This window comes from Lepisosteus platostomus, chromosome 4, assembly GCF_059453375.1.
Source record: "Lepisosteus platostomus isolate fLepPlt1 chromosome 4, fLepPlt1.hap1, whole genome shotgun sequence".
Classification (NCBI taxonomy): Eukaryota; Metazoa; Chordata; class Actinopteri; order Semionotiformes; family Lepisosteidae; genus Lepisosteus; species Lepisosteus platostomus.
Genome location: NC_142614.1, coordinates 46,410,622 through 46,430,416, shown reverse-complemented (window position 1 = coordinate 46,430,416; position 19,795 = coordinate 46,410,622). Strand labels below are relative to the sequence as shown.

Below are 19,795 nucleotides of genomic sequence, written 5' to 3'. Positions count from 1 at the left end.
TGCAATGCACCACTTTCCTTGTTACATGAGTATCTCTGTGGCTTTTCCACACTTTCCTTTTCAGTTATCCTTAATTTTCTAATAAAACTCCTGAAAAAACAAATGTTACAACCAACAAACTAACGATTTTGGGTTAGAAATCTGATACCATTAACTTTGCCCTTATCATTGCCTGATACTAATTTAGTCAAGAATAAAGAGCAAGATAAAAAAAACAAAATTGTGCTTTAGTTTCAAAAGAAGTCATTACACTCACAATAATACAGTAATATGTGGCTGGAAAAAGAATACGATATATTTTGCTACTTTGCTTACCATAATTTGTCCTGCACAGGAGTAGACCCAGTAATGATCAACTACCGGGTGTTTTATTAATTGTAGTGCTAGAAAGTCAAACTGAGACTGTGCATATCCACAGGTGAACAGGATCAAGACTCCCAAACAGATTGATGAGCTGATTGAGATCCAGTCAGGCACAGGAAATTGGTTTTTGAGGTGTGTGGTCAGGATCCGCACCGAATTCTATGGGGTGAGTCTAAAAGCACATAAATTTCAACCAGTTTCTATCCATTATCATTTTAATAGAGAACCTAACCATTATGAGAGGCATCTAAAATGGCTTTTGGCCCACATGTAGTTCACTAAGTACTATAGTACTACTTTGAGTGCTTTACATACGGATGATAGGATACTCCAAAAAAGTACAACTCTTATTTTATATGATAAATATAATATTTTTGTGCATCACATTACCAGTTGGCACCAAAACAAAACTGCAGTTTTCATCTGATATAAACTGGAGCTTGAGAACATACAATACTGGACATTTAAATCATTTTCTTTGTTAAATGTTCCTTATGGATACAGAAGCCTGTTTCTGATTCTGCTTACATAGACTAAGGAAGAATGGGCGTATTCATAAAATGTCTGTTCACTACAAGTTTTAGGAGTCAGAAATTCCTAATTTTACAAATTCAAAGAGATTTGTGTCACTTCCTATTAACTGAAATGGAGGAGGCATGTTGTAGGCATAAGATGATTTACTGATCTGTCATTTTTTTAAAATAAGTATAAAATGGCAAATAATTGGATAGTCTTAATCAAAAGCTCCTTTCGTGTCAGGATATTTCAATTCTTTTCCCAAAAACACATGAAAAAACCTGCCTTTGTAATACATTTCACTTTGCAGCTGTAGGTTTCAAAGTGGAAAATCCAATATTATCTTTAAATTGTCAGAACAGTTCGCAGAGCCAATCTAGCAGCGCCAACACTGTTTTGACTTGTTTTGAATGTTTTTTGAGATTTGCTTGTCATTATTTCTTTATTAATTTGGATATTCTTCTAACTTTACTGCATATTTCTTCCTTGACAGATATGGTTAACCTTTATGAGGTGTTTCAACTACCCTGTGAAAGACAACACCATTAAGCTGGCCATTGTCTGGTTCACACTTTCTTTTGGGTAAGATTAGCTGTTACTTTTGGTAGTAGTTTTGGTTACTTTTGTAGAATTTGTTCCATCATCAAACAAAAAGCAGAACCAAATGATGCAAAGACCAATCACTTTAATGCAGTGCCAAATTCTGTTCCACAACCATATATTATTAATATATCATAAAGGAAGTTGATTAAATGTTCTTGCTGAAGGACCCTGTTAACTGTATGTAAGATACATTTGTCACCTGTTCTCTTAGGAAAATAATAAAGGTTTAAAAAGCTCTCCTCTTTCTAAAATAGTAGTTCACGTAGCAATTAATTTCAAATTATAGCATAGACATGTAACTTTTAGTGCATTATATTTTCTTGGTGCTCTACAGTATATGCACCTCTATGCTCAGTTACATTTACCCCTAAGGCTTTTCTGCTTTCTATCATACTTTTTATAGTAGATTGTGCTTTACAGACACAGCTTATTATGCAGATATGAATAGTATAATGTGGTTTTTAAACATATTGAAATCACTTCTGAAAAATAAATGAAGGCGCTGTGCCCTAAAGACCTATATAATCCAGTAGTTAATTGTAATTGAGGTGCACTTTTACTTCAAATGAAGCTTGGTCCTAGAAATATTAACACAATTATTTTTTCAGCAATAACTTTAAAATGACAGAGAAGCCAGCCAAGAACACGCATATGCATATTCCATTTGATATTTAATTTCTTGTGAAATGTGAAGTTGGTTCCCCTTTGAATTTACATGTTAAACCTCTCATTTCCCTGGTAATTCCTGCTTTACCCTGAATGCCATGCAGGGAGAAGGTAATAATGCAATTAGCTACACATATGATCCACTTTCATTCTGGTGCAGTTTGTCGTCAAAGTCCAAAAACACAGTTTTTCATCAGGTGTCATCAGGTTTGGCAAAAATGGTTGAATAAGTCTCTCATTTGCTGATGGAATAAGCTTGTTTTTGTCATACTCTGTGGTAGTGTTGGTACCCGTACTGGTGTTCATTTGTGTTCAATAATTTGAATTAAGTGTTTGAGTAATTTATCAATTGAAAACAGCACTTTAGCAAAATATATAAGGATTCTGCCCAGTCTTTGTAGTTCAGCTCGTAGTGCTGAATTCTAGTGGTCAGTTCTAAATACCCTTTCAGACTGGAAGGATTCCAGGTTTCTGTGTGACTATTAAACTAACAACCTCTGCCTAGAGATCACCATGCTTTCTAACATAATTTAATCATTTAAATTCCTAGTAATGACGGAGTCTAGTGATATAATCAACAACTTGCTTGTGTGCTGTTTGTTTCTTTTAAAGATAAGCAGTGAGTAGAAAGATTTTGGGTCATCTGAGCAACATTTAATACAATAGTTGAGTTTGTCAAAGACGACTGTAGCAGTCAAGACCTGTATCATTTGAGATACAGATATATCTATAACTCTGTAAAGGCTTCAGGAGCCGAGTACAAGGTCAGTGTGTTTGGGGTACACTGATTTACAAAATCACTTGTGCCAGTACAGTACTGTACATAAGAAAGCTTCCCAGTTCCTGCTGATTGTAAGTAGTTTTCTGAACAGTTTGTATGAGGAGCAAAACCAGCTTGGATCAGTGCCTAACAATATTGCTCTCCTGGCTCACCAGACAATTTTGTTAAATTAATATTGCTTGTATTATTCTAAAGGCCATCTTCCAAGGTGACTGTGATAATTACTGCTCTGCAATGTCATGGTGCTCTATAAAAAAAGCAATAGCAATACATTTTATTGTATACTATTTACTGTATACTATTTTAAAAACCTTACTATCAGAGATACATTTCCATCTTACTGTATGTTCATTTTACAGTATGTGCATCAAAGTTAACATTTTATATTCCCTTTCACAGATTTGGTGTGATTTATTTGTAATACAGAATTGCAAAATAAAAAATACTCCTATATCATTGAAATTCTGCAGTTATGTAGTTTGGGATCTGTATGACCCTGTAAGAGTCCTGAAAACCTGTTTCTGTGTTCATTCTATCTGTTTACTAACGTAAGTAAAGCTTCAGTTGCAGACAGGTCCAGGCTGGTTGGATTCATAGTCTTTATTCACACTTTGGAAGAGTCCCATGGCTTACTGCAGAGCAGTTCAAACAATATGTAATGATAAATCACTGACCTTTACAAACTGTTCCAATGTGACCTACAATTTATAAATTCCCTGAAATTAATAAACTGTAGCTGCTGCCCCAGTGACAATCCCTTGGATAGATGAAAAACAGGCAATTAAATTTGTAGCAGATGCCTATTGTGTGTGTTGAATGTTCTTTTCTGAATCTGGTTTTGAACGTGACCATCTGCATAGTCATTTCAAGCATGGTGTCTGTGATTCGCTCTTAAGCATTAAGATCATAAGAAATATTTTTTACTATGATAACTATGGTGTAATGCGCTAAAATTATGTTTTATACCAAAAGGACATTCAACAATAAACCAGTCATTCTCTTCTTCAACTTATGTATAGTATGTAAAACTATTGTTGCAGGACACAGGGTACTTATCTTAAGACAGGAAATAACTGAGAAAGAGTTGTGTTCAGTCCATCAGTCAGAAGTAAACACCAATGCAGTATTACCAAAAAAACACAAGACACTGACAAGCCAAATGGTGAGAAACAAGTTGAGGTTCATTTCACACAGAAAAATAGAAACAATAAAATACACTATATTACGTAAGTTGAGCCTTCTTCAGGTGTGAGGGAGAATGAGAGAGAGAAAGAGAGAGAGAGAGAGAGAGAGAGAGCAGGGATATGAGGCCAAGAATTTGGGAAGAAGGACAAAACAAAGAAAATGTAAGAAAGGGTACAGTAGGTGGGAGTGTCCAAAGGAAAACCTGGGATACTCCAAGAGAGTTGTGAAAAGCCAACATTTGTAAATTAATGGAGAAATTAATTGATCAATGAGAACTGGAGGTACAGTAGGTGTGAAACTAGTTTAAGGGTAATTGTGGCTTACATTGTCTTTTTGAAGTACTGTACTGTCCTGGAATCCTTGTGAAGAGACACAGAAGTGTCTGTGTAATCATGGCTGGGCAAGAGAAAATGAGGAACTTGTAGAAAGCTTTATTCCTCACTGACATGTTGTCTGGAACGATCTGCCACTCTTTTGTTTAACAATATAAATGGCAGGGTACTCGGTAAATGAGATTGTTTAATAAACAGTGCTAAAAATTCCCACAGGAGTCTTGTATTTGTGTGATGCTGGTTATACTGAACAGTATGATGCAGTAATACTTTGTCTGAGTTCTCAGAATTATTTTTTTTGCATCCAAGCAGCTATGTTTTACACACAGAAAGACTTACAAAAACACAAACAGTACAAATAAACATTACATTAAAAATAAATATAACATACATTACACAAAATACAGTACATCAACACATACAGTAAATAGTCATTATCCACCATTCGTACAGACATCCACATACTGTAGATTATCAGAACCTGTAATTTTACTGTTGTGACAAAGGCTCCTTACAAAGATTAAAAGTTTAAAGCTGTCCTGTTAGTCCTAGCAAATTACAACTTCTACTCTGTAGAGATCTTTTCACCTGCAGACAGAGTGTACACTCACAACTGAAGCATGATCATCTGCAACACATCCTGTTTCTTGTGGATCTTGTTGCTACAGTATGATGAAATCCTTAGTTACCTTAGCTGTCCTTAGTTATCAGGTTGCATTCATCTGAGGATCAAAAGCACACGTTGTGAAAATATTTTGTTTCACAATAGCTCATTTAGCTGTTTAATATATGAACAGTACAGTATATAAAAAAACTTACTGAATTTACACTTACTGTTAATGACAAACCTACTGTATGAGAAGTGAGTGTTATTTTTAGCTGTATTCCCAGCATAGGGCCCTGGAGATACATTTATGGTAAAAAACAAGATGTTGTTGTATTCATAGTACCCGGTATAATTGGAAATGCAAGTAATGCTTTTGATTATCATCTGCAAATGTTGACATTTAGATAGAAAATAAATAGAAAACCCATTTGGAGCATTTTATACAAATCAAATAAATGAATTAACATAGAATGACTAAATTCATTTTATTTTTTGTTACTCAAGCATCAGCCTGTGCACATGATAATGAAACTGGAGCATAGGACAAAAACTGGAGCATAGGACAAAAACCCTCATACATACAGGCACTCAGATTGCACATTCCAAGAAGGTGTTTAGCTTTTTAGATATGTGGGTGTTAATTAATGTTGATACATCAATTTAAAGTTTAATTAATAGAAATAAGTAAATTAATCAATTAATCAACAAAATAATCAATTAAAAGAAATAAGTTGTGGTGAAAAGGCTTGAAATAATGCATTATTATAGTAAGTACTCTATCACATATCTATAAGATATTCACAAAATTGTTACATGTCTACACTGCATGTAGAAATTATTAAAACACAGTCCAGATATGGTTATACAAGAATACATCTATACAAGTTTAGAAAATAAAGTAAGCACCTAAGCAAGGATATATAATCTATTGAGACAACTTTCTCTTAAGGACGTAGTTGGTATTTTGTAATAACTATGTTCCTTTCTCAGTAAGCAGTTTTACCCAAGTAATTGACTTCACTGAGTGTGTTAAATTCCCTGCTTTAAAATATTCCTGGGTATGCCACATGTACAGTATACATGACAGGGATATCTAAAGGTTATATAGTATATTTATAAAGCCACTATGTGCAAGCAGACAACTCAAATCATTGCACATAATAGTCTGTCACATGAAGAGGATTTAATGTTAATTTTGCACAAGATTAAATAAAATTGTGCTTAAAAAAATGCTTTTGATCATTCACAAATTCAGCAAGTATAAATTATTTTTTTCTGAAATTATCGTTACTGCAGAGGTACTGGTATAGTAGCTATAGTGGTAGAAACACAGTTAGAAACTCCTCTTGCTCTTCTTTAAAGCAATGTCATTTTTCTGTTCCTCTGTGCCTAAGAGGTGGTGTGATCTGTGGTTTTGGCCTAAACCACTCTGCAGGAGTGATTTATGAAGCCATCAAGAAAATGGCTGGCCAAGCCTGTGCAGTAATAACACAGGCAAGATTGCACTGCTGCACGGCCAGCAACTGTGTCACGTTGTGTCACTTTGAACTTGCTCTACTGTATGTGTGGTCCAAAGACTCTGGCAGTTAATCTGCACAAATTAAGTTCCTGATGTCACGTAAACTACACACCTGCACTCATAACCTTCTTTTGTGTTCATTACAGTGTGGGGATATTGCAATGATTGTCTTTATACTTGCAGTATTGCAACTCCCTAGTCCTGCCCTTGGAAATATTATCAGAAGCCTTTTTCCTTCTTGCCGAAATAATTTGTTGAATAGCACAAAGCTGATCTCAGGAACAGTGGCAATGTAGAACTTATGAACACAGGGCAAAGGAAATAATACATTGAATCAAGTATGACCTCCATACTATGGCAAGGTGAAACTCAAGTAGTTTGGCAGCATAATTGTTTGTTCTATTATATTCCAGGAATGTCTGGGAGAAATTGTTTGGCTTTCACATCATGAATGGAAAAGGATGTGATCATGTCACCACACCTCCTTTTGTTACTGGAAATTCACGCATTAATCATAGTTCCATAAATGAACTTGTTATACAGTGCAAAATGTCTACTACAAATGTACAATAACACCTGGACAGTAATTTGAGATAATGTATAACGCACACATGTTTGGAAATCATGTGAAATGAATGCAGAAAATGCTATTCTGAAAGTGCCTGAATGGCCACCACTCAAAGCCTTCATATGAATGATGCTGAGAAATTAACTCCAAGTCTTAATAAATGTAAGAAACGCAGTAGCCTTCTGGAATGGAATATGGAATATCTTTGTAAGATATCTGAAATAAAGGTTCTTAGAATATGACTTCCAATCTTACACAGCCAGTGTGTTTATGCAGTATGTGTACAGTATAAAGACACTCAGTATAAAGTCACTCAGATGACTCAGATGACATGAGTATAAAGACACCCAGAAAAGCAAAAGATGGCACCAAGCAAAAACTAAGCAAAAGCATCCAATGTCACATAATTGAATAATATAGAGGCCTGTTCATTATTGTTATTGGTTACATATGATGGTTGATGACAGTACAAAGAAAAGCCAATTATTGTTCTCTGAAATAACCCAGACATTTGCACAGTACTGCAGAATACATACAAAAACTATACATGTACTGAATTAGTAGACACTATTATTAGTGTGTAAAAATATATATTATTATATATAATAAACTTTAACTTTAATATATATTTAATAAATATGTAATATTTTAATGTTTTTTTAGCTTTTACTTTAGTTCAAATTAATACATAGATATGGTATCACTTTCACAGACCATAAAAAATAATAACTGTATACAGTTTCATTAATCAAAAACATGTAATTTGTGTTTCTACAGTTTGACAGATAAATACATATTAAAATGTATCTTTTAGATTTCTAATGTGTGCATTCACTGTTACACAACAGGCTTATAATGTAATGAAGAGCATGTTAAAGAGACTAAGGTATATGAGTATAATTACAAAATGTGTTCGTGTTCTGTATTAGTACTTATAACACCATATTCTCCATCTGACTTATTTTTCATTTTTTAAATAATTGGTTACATATGTATTTTTAATATAGAGTTGTGTTTATATATTCATTGTTGTTTTTTACATAAAAATATTAAGCTGTTCAAGCCCACAGCAAGAAAACAAATCCTAGAAACTAATATTTGCTAGAAAATTGTCTGATATCAGTGCCAGTCTGAACAACTAATTTCCTATTGCCTCTGTTGTTGTTATTCTGTTTGTCTGGGAACAGATACTATGGCCTGTCTGTTTGGTTTCCTGATGTCATCAAACATCTCCAGTCTGACGAGTACGCATTGAAGGTTAGAACCTTTAACACAGAGAGGGTTGAGAATTCGACTTTCAACTTTACTTTGGAGAACCAGATCCACACTAATGGGGAATTCATCAATGACAGGTAGGGAATGGCTTTGTGGCCTGTAATTTATACTGTCTACCTTATCGGCTCCTAGGCCAGGAAATTAGAAACTGTTATCTCTACATGCTCCTCTTCTGCAGCTCCTAGCTTTGTATTACATTTTTTTGAAGACTGAAAAAATCTTGCAGTCCAAATATCACGCTACAGAGTATCTTTCCTGAATATTAAAATGAATTCTTGTCCATCTACTTTTCAGCATGGGAGTAGATTGAGTAATGTGACATATTACACTCATAAACATTAGGGAAGACATTAAATTTTTTTACAAAGTTATATTTTATTTTAAGGTTCCAATGGAAGTCCAGCACAATGTACTATTTACCCTGTTAATTATGTTGAACAAAGGATCCTGAAAAGGATGCGTAACCAGTTGGCTTAACTTTCATTTAAGAATTAAATTAAGAAATGCTGTGTATTCTTCTAAAAGAATCAAACTACAAAGTTTGAAACTATAACTTCAAACTATATTGTGTATTTTTACACGATAAAGTGTTGCCCACATTATAGCATTTTAAGAACTAGAAAGCAAAAAGCAGCAGAATTCTTTGTACATGGTATTTTGAATCACACCTTTAGGATCTACGCGTATATAGGTTAATGATATCTGCATTGATTTCTGAGCAGTACAGAGAAAATTCTCACTGCCAGTTAAGATGTGAATCCTTAATGCTGGAAGCACTGACTGAATGGATCATTTTCTTTCAAGTATGTTTTTAATCAGCAAAATGAAATTAATGTTCTGCATTGTATCTTGTTCATTAGCTTTTCTTAGTATTGCATTTGTTGTTAACATCCTAACATCCTATGACATCACTAACTGTTGCTGTTGCTGTTGCTGTTGCTGAAAACCTGGTCAACACTTTCGTCTTTTCCCAAATTGACTGCTGTAATGCCCTACTCTCCGAGGTATCTAAATTAACATAGAATAAACTACAGTATGACCAGAATTTGGGAGCCTGAATCCTGGCCAGGACTAGTACAGGTGGTCACATTGCTGCTATCCTGGAATCCTTGCACTGGCTTCCGTTCCATTCAGGTTTAATGTTGACTTCAAAATCCTCATGCTCACCTACAGTATAAGGGTCTTTATAGCTTAGACCTTGTCTGAGTTACTTTCATCCTGTTCCCCACCTCGCAGCCTTCATTCGTCAAATTCTGGTCTTCTATCTGTTTCCCAAGCCTGTCTACACTCTAGACAGAAGACAGGGCCTTCTTCTGCTACTGTATATCTCAAAGCTCTGGAATTCTGTCCCTAATGATATCAGAGAGTCACCTTCCCTAAGCTGTTTCAAATCAAGACTCAATACCTTTTTTAGAAGGGGTTTTACTTAACTGGTTCTGTGTGTCCTTTTGCTCCTACTTTAGTCCATACCTCTTTCTACTACCTCCTCCCATTTGTACAGTATGTTCATTGCATATATTTTTCTTTTGTTTTGTTGTTGTGTTGTAAAGCTTTAAAGATTTGTACTGTGGCTTTGAGAAGCCACTTTTACAGGTGCTACATAAAAATAAAGTTTATTATTTATTATTACCCAGTCAATCACAAATACCAGTTGGTTTGTGCTTAACACACATGTGCGTAAACACTGTGGATGATATTATATGAGTATAGACCTGTGCGCAAATTACACATCCTCTACTGAAATAAGTCCTCTCTTCTCTTTAACAGGTTTAATAGTATGAAATTCAAATCAGTTACTTTCATCAACTGCACCTTTCAAAACTGCTACTTTGATAATGTTACTTCCCTGGGCACTTACTTCAGGAGCTGTGTTTTTATTGAAAACTTCTTCTCCAACACTGGTAAGCCATTCCAAGTATTGGATTGGTACTGTTCTTCCTTCACCATGCCAGGACACCAACCTCTTTCTTAGAGGTGCAACGTTTCGTAGGTGCAAAGTTTACTGGTGAGAAAGGCAATTGATTCAGAAAATGCTGTTTAAAAAGGACATTGTCTGTCAGGTGAGGGATCAGAAAAATGATAAAGGTTTGTTCTTTAAACCAAATCTTGTTAAAAGATTTTTTGTTAATTTATGATACAAGACTATATTGTACTTTTCGAATGTTAGTTACTAACTCAATTAATAAACAGAAAGAGGTAAAAAACTGGGGACACTGGTCACCACATCTGGGCTCTTTTAGGCTTGTTCTCTAGTTTATGGAAGAGTCTGTGTCTCTGCTAGTACAAACTATGAAGGTTTGACATTTTCATGACCACTTAAGATTTTCTAAAATTTCCAACAATACACCATAGCAAATAGCATTTGTGAAAACATGAACTGAATCCTAAATAACCTGCATTTGACTTCTCCACCCCACCATATAAATTAATCCCAGGAAAAGAAACTTTAACTTCTATTCAGTTATTATCATCAAATATTATCATCAAAAATGCTTGCTCTTGTTAGTCAGTTTGGTATAAAATAACAAGTTTTATTTTTGCCACACCCTTATATACAGAGAGCACAGCCCTTCATTGACAACACCTGTGCTCAGTTAACTCAATAAATCTTACACTTGCTCTTACTTATCTAGTGGCCCATGTAGTACCTGCCCTTTCCTATGAGATCCTTTTGCTATAAACATAAAATAGGAAAAATTACAAGGGGTAAAGACTATACTAGATTTATGGTCCATAATAGACAACCCCTACAAATGATCACATTCTGTCATAGGAGGATTTTATGTGTTGTTTTTATCTTCAGTGTACAGAGCTCATTGTGAAGTTTCAGGGGGAAAGCACTAGAATCAGCATTATCTCTAATACTGGAGATGTTATTGTACATACGCAAGTCTACAGGCATTGGTACTTGCAATTTGTGATAACATAATATACTGAAGAAAGAAAGACAATAAAAATATTAAGCAGGTGTGAAGACAAATGAAAAAGAAATGCAATCATACAGTACATACTGCATAACCCTGAATATACAGTACCATGAAACTAACATGTACGCAAGAAGGCATTGCCCCAATCATAAACTTATATTAAATCAGTGGCTTAAGTAACCATGCACTCCTAAGCTTAACAGTTTGAGGAAAACAGCTGATTAACTAAAAGTTTTTTTTAGACGTTTGGAAATACATTTGCATCAACATAGAAAAAAGGAAAATGCTTTCACGTAAATGCATTTGCTTACCATTATGCTTACCGAAGAACTGCAATCACACCAAGTGACACATGACAAATAGTTTCAATGCACCAGAGGGGTTTAAAGAAAATATAGATTGGATTCTGGAAGCCTGCATGCTGACAAACAACAAACTGCAATCCACACATCTCAAAGTGAAGTCATCTGGGAAAGTGCAGAATCGAAGGGCACTGTAGATTTTGGCTGACTCAGACTCCAGCCCGAGTTAAAAACAAAGTAACACAACATGAGCATAAAGCAAAGTGCAAGTGTGTCATAATGGAAGTGTTTCAAAGGAACAACCTTTGCCTGAAGGCTTACTTTTCAGAGACGCTGTACAAGGAATTTACTAGATTATGCAAAACACATACTGCTTAGTTCAGTGAATCTCTGCAAGCTGAGTTTTTAATAGTTATTTTACTTTATGGAAATTGTATTGTTACATTTCACATCAGCTTTTGCTTTGGTCTAACCTAGAGCACAGTGTTCCAAAGTCACATTTACAGTAGGTGTTGGTTACATGAATTTGAAGGTACTTAAGGAGATGTTCAAAGAATTATGCCATCCATCTGTAAGAGTGAAAAGAGGAAAGGTGTTCTTGCAGAGCAAAGGAATACTATTGCATGACAGCTGAGTGTGTGCTTTGCAGCAGGGGGAGATGGGAGTAAATGGCTTTTTAGAGGTATTCCATACTTAATGCAGCTGATATAAGGAAGATAAAACAGGGAAACCAAGAACATATGATGCAAGTGAAAGTGAAACTCAAGGGAGAAAAGGCACTTTCCACTGGCATCAGAACACTAATAAGATGTCATACAGCATAATTGTATCACATTATTGTCTTAATATTGTTTTGGAAAACAATTTGCGGTTAATCTGAAGATTGAAAAAGTAGAGCATATTTAGAACTGAAGCTAAAGGTTTTACCGGTGGACACATGCGCATGCATTTAATATGAAGCGGAATTGTTTGTGTCTCCTCTAATCAGAGGTCTTATTTCTCATCAGACATTGATGACTCCAAGTTTATCAACACTGAGACAATAAACAACACATTTCATCAAAACAAGACTGGCTGCCAGATGACGTTCGATGACGACTACAGTGCCTACTGGGTATATTTTGTCAACTTTTTGGGGACATTGGCTGTGTTGCCAGGGAACATAGTATCTGCGCTGCTCATGGATAAAATTGGACGCTTGACAATGCTAGGTAAGGGAGGAGGCTATTTTGGAACTAATAAGGCTTCCAAATATTAAGTGCTCAGTTCAGTTCTTTCTTTGTATGTCTTGGAAGTAAACACAAACACATTTTAGCTAAACAAGGTGTTTTACCGTATGTAGCTGCCCTCAGAACATAAACATCTCCTGTAACTAAAAACAACCTTTTTACTAATTGTGAAACTAAACTACTACACAAAAAAAACAACAACTTGGTTTAATGTAGAATCCTTATCAACATGAATGCAAAAACATGGTTAGACAACCTCGGCACAGTGTTTCTTAAGTATTATTTTTCATACAAATCACAAGCATGAATATACAGGGGATAAGGAAACTTATTACTCTTATTTGTGGTGCAACATTAAACAAATTACTGGTAGCTGTGCTTGCAGTCAAGTTGGTCAGTTAGGGTCTTATTCTAATTGCTTTGATTAATAAATGTCTAGATGAGGGCACTTGTCTCTAATGATTTCCTTAATGAAGGTAAAGTGAAATCATGGGAAAAGAACTGGTAGCAGTCTTGTGGGAAGCATAGAGATTGTTTGCAGAGCTCTGCAATATAATTTTTTTCTAGGCCTAGAAATTATACAATAGGTAAAAGAGAGCTGTGCAACCTCTCTCCCATGTAAAAGCATATGACATTTGAACAGAACGTCTATAAATGCAAGTCTTTCTTGTCTCCAAAAAGTCTGTAAAGGCTATGTCTGTCTCTGTTATGTTGTGCAGGTGGGTCCATGGTTCTGTCAGGAATAAGCTGCTTCTTTTTGTGGTTTGGAACCAGTGAATCAATGATGATAGGAATGCTGTGCCTTTACAATGGCCTTACTATTTCTGCTTGGAATTCTCTTGATGTCATCACTGTGGAACTCTATCCAACAGACAGGAGGTAAGGGTAACAGATATACAGTAGAGATGACTGCAAGTGTAAAGTGTACCATTATTACAAATCACTGCCTATTTTGTTTTTCTTATTTATTTTGTCTGAGTAAAAGTGATTAATGGGAATATTAAAGACTGAATTTAAGTATAAAATTAAACATTCATTTAACAATATCAATATTTTAATCAATTCAGAAATTGAAGTTCAAGGGAGCTCCCACTTAAGGAATATGTCTAAGTGTTAAGTTTCTACTTTAAAAGTGTTACTGTACTGCATAGTTGACCACAGAGTCACTAGTCAAGCTAATATATAATGTTCAAATCAATCATTTACAGATCCATTAATCTTGTTTTCATAGTACCTTTAACTAGATAGGTATTTAAAAACCTTGAGCTTAGGCATTTCTGATTTGGTTAGGGAGCTGTTGAACCTCTTCACAGAACTCACAGACACCTGCGTCTGTACAGGGTTTCAGCAAAGCTACAACACCCTCAAGTTAATGATTTTACTCACTAGTATTTGTGACCTGTAACATAATATTGTATTCTGACCCAAATATCCACAATTTATAGTGCTTTGCAGTGAAAAAGGGGCATATATACATACAATTAATTAAGTAAATTATCCATAACTGAGATGGTGATTCACTTATTGTAGCGTAATTCCTCCTCTTTTACCAACCTTGAGCGTTCTTAGTTGATACTGTATCTACTCACATTGTACTCAATCTGATCTTCTTTATTTATCCAGGTTTCTGTAATACCAATAATGTCATAATCCATTCCCGTAATAGCATACATAATCACCTCTAGCAATTGAGTTGATTATGTTTATTTACTTCATTTCGTCTAGGTGTTTCGGTTTGTTTTCTAACATTATGTACAGTAGGCGTTCTATTTCTCCTGTCCTTGTTGTATAAGTCATTAATCACAAAGGATGCCCATCACCTGCCTTATCTCACAGAGTAGTAAAGTTTTAGAACATGTTGAATGCTTTTTAAAGATGTCTTTGATAGTGGTGAACTGATGATAATGTATAAATTACTGGAAAGGCTGGTAATAAAGAGTTTTGAAAACAAAATGATGAAATAGCTTTAGTGTGGATCATTTCACAAGCCCTGTTTTATTGCATATAACAGTTTTAGGTGTGATTTGTTGACATTCCATATTTCATTTAGAAACAGTGGCAAATTGATGTTTTTTATTGATGAGCTATTCTTTTTCTCTTTGTGTGTTTCAGGGCAACAGGTTTTGGATTCTGCAATGCGCTGTGTAAATTAGCTGCAGTTCTTGGTAACCTTATCTTTGGCTCCTTAGTTGGCATCACAAAAGCCATCCCCATTCTTCTGGCATCCACAGTGCTGGTCTGTGGCGGACTTGTTGGACTTCGACTACCTGACACGAGATCCAACGTCCTCATGTGAAAAAGCACATTTCCAGGTGCCTAAGTGGGGAACTTAAGAGGTGCAAAAGGCTTAGATATTTTAGAATTTTCCATGGGTTTGTTTATTTTGCTTTTATGAACAATTCGCAGTCAGCGTTAAGTGGAATATTTTTAGTCCCTTATTTCTACATGTATGCTTCTGAGACAGCAGTAAAGTAAACATGCTGAATAAATTTAGAATATGTTAGCTTTCTTAAACAAGGAATTGTAAGCTAGATGCGTCCTTGCTGCAACTTGTTGGATTATTCAACTTTCAGTTAGCCCCTTCAGTATTTCCATTGGTCTCGCATGGATTAAACACTTGGCATAAGACCCAAAGACAGACAGATCACCATTTCCACCTGTCTACATTGCATAACTATTATTTAGAACTGGTTTTATCAGCATTGTAACCCTAAACAAAGTACAGGAACTTAGCATACTGAAAAACATTTATATTAGTTGTTACAGATTGGTGTAATCATTATTACTGGAGAAACTTGACCAATAATAAACTATTATTACATTATAATGAACTATTATTATAACAGTTCATATGCTGTTAGTTATGAGCATACAACTATTCTATTGAGCTGCACCACTCAGTTCTTCAGGTTACAATCACTAAATAATTGCAATATCATTAGAATGTCAAAATCGAAATACCTATAGCATGTATCCTTAAATTTTCTGAATTCCCTCCCTTTGGAATTGCTATTCCAGAGCTGAGTGAAGGCTTTTGCCTTTTTAATGATCGGGACTAATAGATGAAACATCCTGTACTGGACCTATTGTTTTTGTAAAGTAATGTCACAAAATTTGTAAGACTGTACCTCCCCATATGTACAGTAAGGTTGTGTATTTTTAGTTGTTACTTTCTCTGTCTCTTTATATATTTTTAAAGCACATACTATACCATTGAATGTAATGCTGCTACTATACATGATGACTCCCCCATCACATTTACAGTGATCTCTTGCTATTGCTGTTCAGTGTATTGTAAAACACTATAGTTGTGAATATCTAAGCCTTTTGCACATTTTTTCAGATTTATGAATAAAAGGCCATACAAAATATTAATAGTAATAATAAGTGTAGTAAACATTCATGGCTACTTTGTCTACAGCTTCAGTTTTAACAGTTAGTTTCCATTTTCTGCATATTGAAAAAGAGGTCAACAGAGATCTGAATCACACAAAAACATTGTGTTTTTATATGGTTCCTTTACAGTATTTCACCAAGCTCAGTGTTAAGGGCTTCGTTCTCGTTGGATTTTGTTGTGAATAGACTAAATGCCTCCTCTGTGGCAGTACTAATCGTTCATGCTACTCCTCCAAACACATCCTTTAAAGCACTGAATGGCCTTTTTAAATGTTGTGCCTCTCCTTCAGTCGTTTGTCCAATAGTTCTGTTTTTTTTGCTACCATTGTACGTGTTTTATCACATTAGGTTAAGTCAGTCAAAATGAATTAACAGAATTAATTTATAATAAATGCTGTAATTTCCATCCGTTTTAATTACTACATGTACTGTACAGTAAATAAGGAGAATTCTGATTTAAATTGTGGACAACACTGATTTCACATTGTTTCATAACATAAATAACAGCAATTTTAAGCCACTAAAAAATGAAGTAGGTTGGAATACTTCCTGTATTCTAAGAGAATAGATTATTCAGTGTTGAGTGGCATCGAAGAAAACATTTCATGAAATAATGTTTTCGATGTGTTACATGCATGATTTCCCTCTCATTGCTGCCTGTAAGTATCTGACAGTATCTGACACTGGGAAGACAGTGGCTAGAATCTCGCAGAGCGACTGACAAATTTTGAACTCATGTTAATTTCTCTCAATATAACATGCTGTGTACTTGATCTAATGGCTTCAGTTACATAAAGACATGATCTTCATGACTACTAATCCAAGTCGAGTTTTTATGTCTCTGTTACTGAAATTTCTGTGTAACATACAGTAGGTACCTCCCTATACAATTCACCAGTAATGTCTTTGTCCTCCAATGTGTTTGTTGCTTCTACACTGTGTAACTGTGGCTAGTGCAATATCCATACCACTGTGTGAACCTTCAACCTCATGACGTCCATCAGTTTGCTTGTATAAACTCCCATTGCCAGGATTCTTAAAAGTACAAGTACGTGAATAAATAATGTGCATTTTTGGAAGTTATTTATTTATTTCTGTTTTACTGTAGTTCAGTGATGTAAAAATCTACACCAACCATTTGAAGATCAAAGGAAAACAAACACCAATTAGAACGGATTCTACTGAAAAAAAAACATTGCAATTAGGACTGAGTTAAACCAAAGGTATACTGCAGCCACCACCTCTGTGGGTTACTGAAGTCTTTATAGTTTATAAAGTCTATATTAAATGAGGCGTGTTTAATCTTTGAATCACAATGGTTAGAGTAGTGCTATAATTTTGGTTTGTTATAAGACCTATGTCTTAACCAAGTGTATTGCAGTATATTTTGCATTTAAGATTTTTTTTGAAAGAATATCGTTTGCTTTTTTATGGACAGAATGTATATATCAATAGATGTTATCACATTGCTATTATGTTATTTACAGTCTGGAATTTGTGTATTTATTTGCTTCATTTACTGAATTATCTCACTTCTTTTCTTATTAACTTGTGACTGCTTTGTGGGACATCAGTCTCGGCAATGGCCCTGTACATTTTCACACTGCTGTGTATCCTAGAAGTGCAAGACACTCTCGGCTATTATGTGTGTTTGCATGTGTGTCTTCTTCCACTTTGCCTTTGATTTTGTATTCTTTAGAAATACACGGATTTCACAACATGTGGATGTATCATTCTCGTAAGCTCCTTGGTGTCAGGTTTGTGGGCTTTACTTTAACTTATGTACTGTATTTATTTTGATCCATTTTGTTGGAATTAAAAAAATATAGAAAACAGAAAAAAAGCTGTGTCTATCGTTGTGAAAGGGCATGCCAATCGTGGGATGACTGTATGTATGGTACAGATCTATAAAATACGTGAAGGTGTGTATAAAAGTATTTGCCAAATACCTGTACTTCAACTAACGTCTTAAGAAAGCAGAAGGTGCAATGTACTGTAAATCACATAGAGGTGGATGCATTTGTGCATCCTCAAGTATTAAAATAAAGAGTTATGTTCTATATAATAAATATGGTGTGTCTACTGTTTGACTTATACAATTAAGCTGTTTGATGAGGCATACATTTATGTTCTTATGCCACAAATCGTCCAACACATCTTTGTAATTGTTTTATGGATAACTTACCAAGGCTCATCATTGCCTGTTAGAAAAACAAATCTTCCTTTTGGTGGTTTCCTGCACTACAAGCACGACAATACTAAGCAGATTCTAATCACAGTCACACAATAACAGAATAAAATACTAATGTTTCTGTGAAGTACATGATAAAATAATATCACTACTCTGTGTGTTGTTCTGTATTGTGGGTGTGTGGGGGAGGTATGGTGAGGAAACTACAGTCTGTATTTTGGGGATTCCTTAGAAGAAAGATAATTTAACTGATAGTTTTAAAGTACACTGACTACTTTACTGACCCTTTCTTGCTTTGCGTTGAGCGTATAGTGACAAATTATTGTAATTAATAAAATGGGAAGCATCCTGTAGCAGTAAAACCCATTTTTGTCCAATGTTTACCATGTTAAAGTAAAAACAACAATAACAAAACGGGGGGAGATATTTGATTCAGACTTGACATTCGACCCACATGTGCAACATATTGTCAAAACACCATGCTTTCACCTCAGAAATATCACCAAACTACATCCAATGTTAATGCTAACTGGTGCTGAAAAGCTGATTAACACATTTGTCTTCTCCCGAATGCTCTACTCACTGGGGTTTCTAAATCCACATTGAACAAACTCTATTATGTCCACAATTCGGCAGCCGGCATCCTGACCAGGTCCAGTGAAAGTGATTATATTACTCATATCCCTCCTATCCTGGAGTCTTTGCACTGGATTCCTGTCAGGTTTCGTGTCAACTTCAATATCCCCATGCTCACCTACTGTATAAGGCTCTGCATGGTTTGGCACCTCAGTACCTGCTTGAGCTACTGTTGTCCTACTCCCCACCTCACAACCTTTATTCTTATAATTCTGGTCTCCCATCTGTCCCCCAAGTCTCCTACACTCTATGGGTAACAGGGTCTTCTCCTGTTTGCCCCAAAGCTCTGGAACTCTCTCCCTAAGGATATCACAGAGTCACCTTCCCTAAACTCTTTCAAATCTAAACCTAAAACCTTCTTCTTTAGAAGGGCCTTTATGCAGCAGGTTCTGTTATTTACGCCTCTGCTCCTTCTGTATTCAGTACCCCTATCGTCTGTCTCCACTCACTGTGTATTTTCACTGTGTATATCTTCTGTATTTTTTGTTATTGTAATTCTGTAAAGCACTTTGAGAAACCACCCTTAAAAGTGTTATATAAAATAAAGTTTATTATTAACCATTTATTTATTATACACTTAATCTTTGTAAGATGCACATCCACACAAAAGCTTTTAGCCTTAGGAAGACTTTGATTGGAGTTTTTAAGGTATATTGTGTACATCCACATACAATTTAATATTTTAACATTTTGGAATCT

General features: G+C 35.1%; 1 protein-coding gene across 1 annotated transcript in view; it reads left to right on the top strand.

Moving 5' to 3' along the window:
• sv2ca (synaptic vesicle glycoprotein 2Ca) overlaps positions 1-18,338 on the top strand; it is a 101,302-nt gene extending 82,964 nt beyond the window's left edge. The window contains exons 7-13 of the mRNA XM_088629645.1: positions 419-529; positions 1,373-1,461; positions 8,328-8,492; positions 10,183-10,316; positions 12,652-12,855; positions 13,593-13,752; positions 14,986-18,338. Of these exons, the coding sequence (XP_088485771.1) occupies positions 419-529; positions 1,373-1,461; positions 8,328-8,492; positions 10,183-10,316; positions 12,652-12,855; positions 13,593-13,752; positions 14,986-15,169 (1,047 nt within the window). The 3' untranslated portion in view covers positions 15,170-18,338. The remainder of the gene's footprint in view (positions 1-418; positions 530-1,372; positions 1,462-8,327; positions 8,493-10,182; positions 10,317-12,651; positions 12,856-13,592; positions 13,753-14,985) is intronic.
• Positions 18,339-19,795: the final 1,457 nt, after the last annotated feature.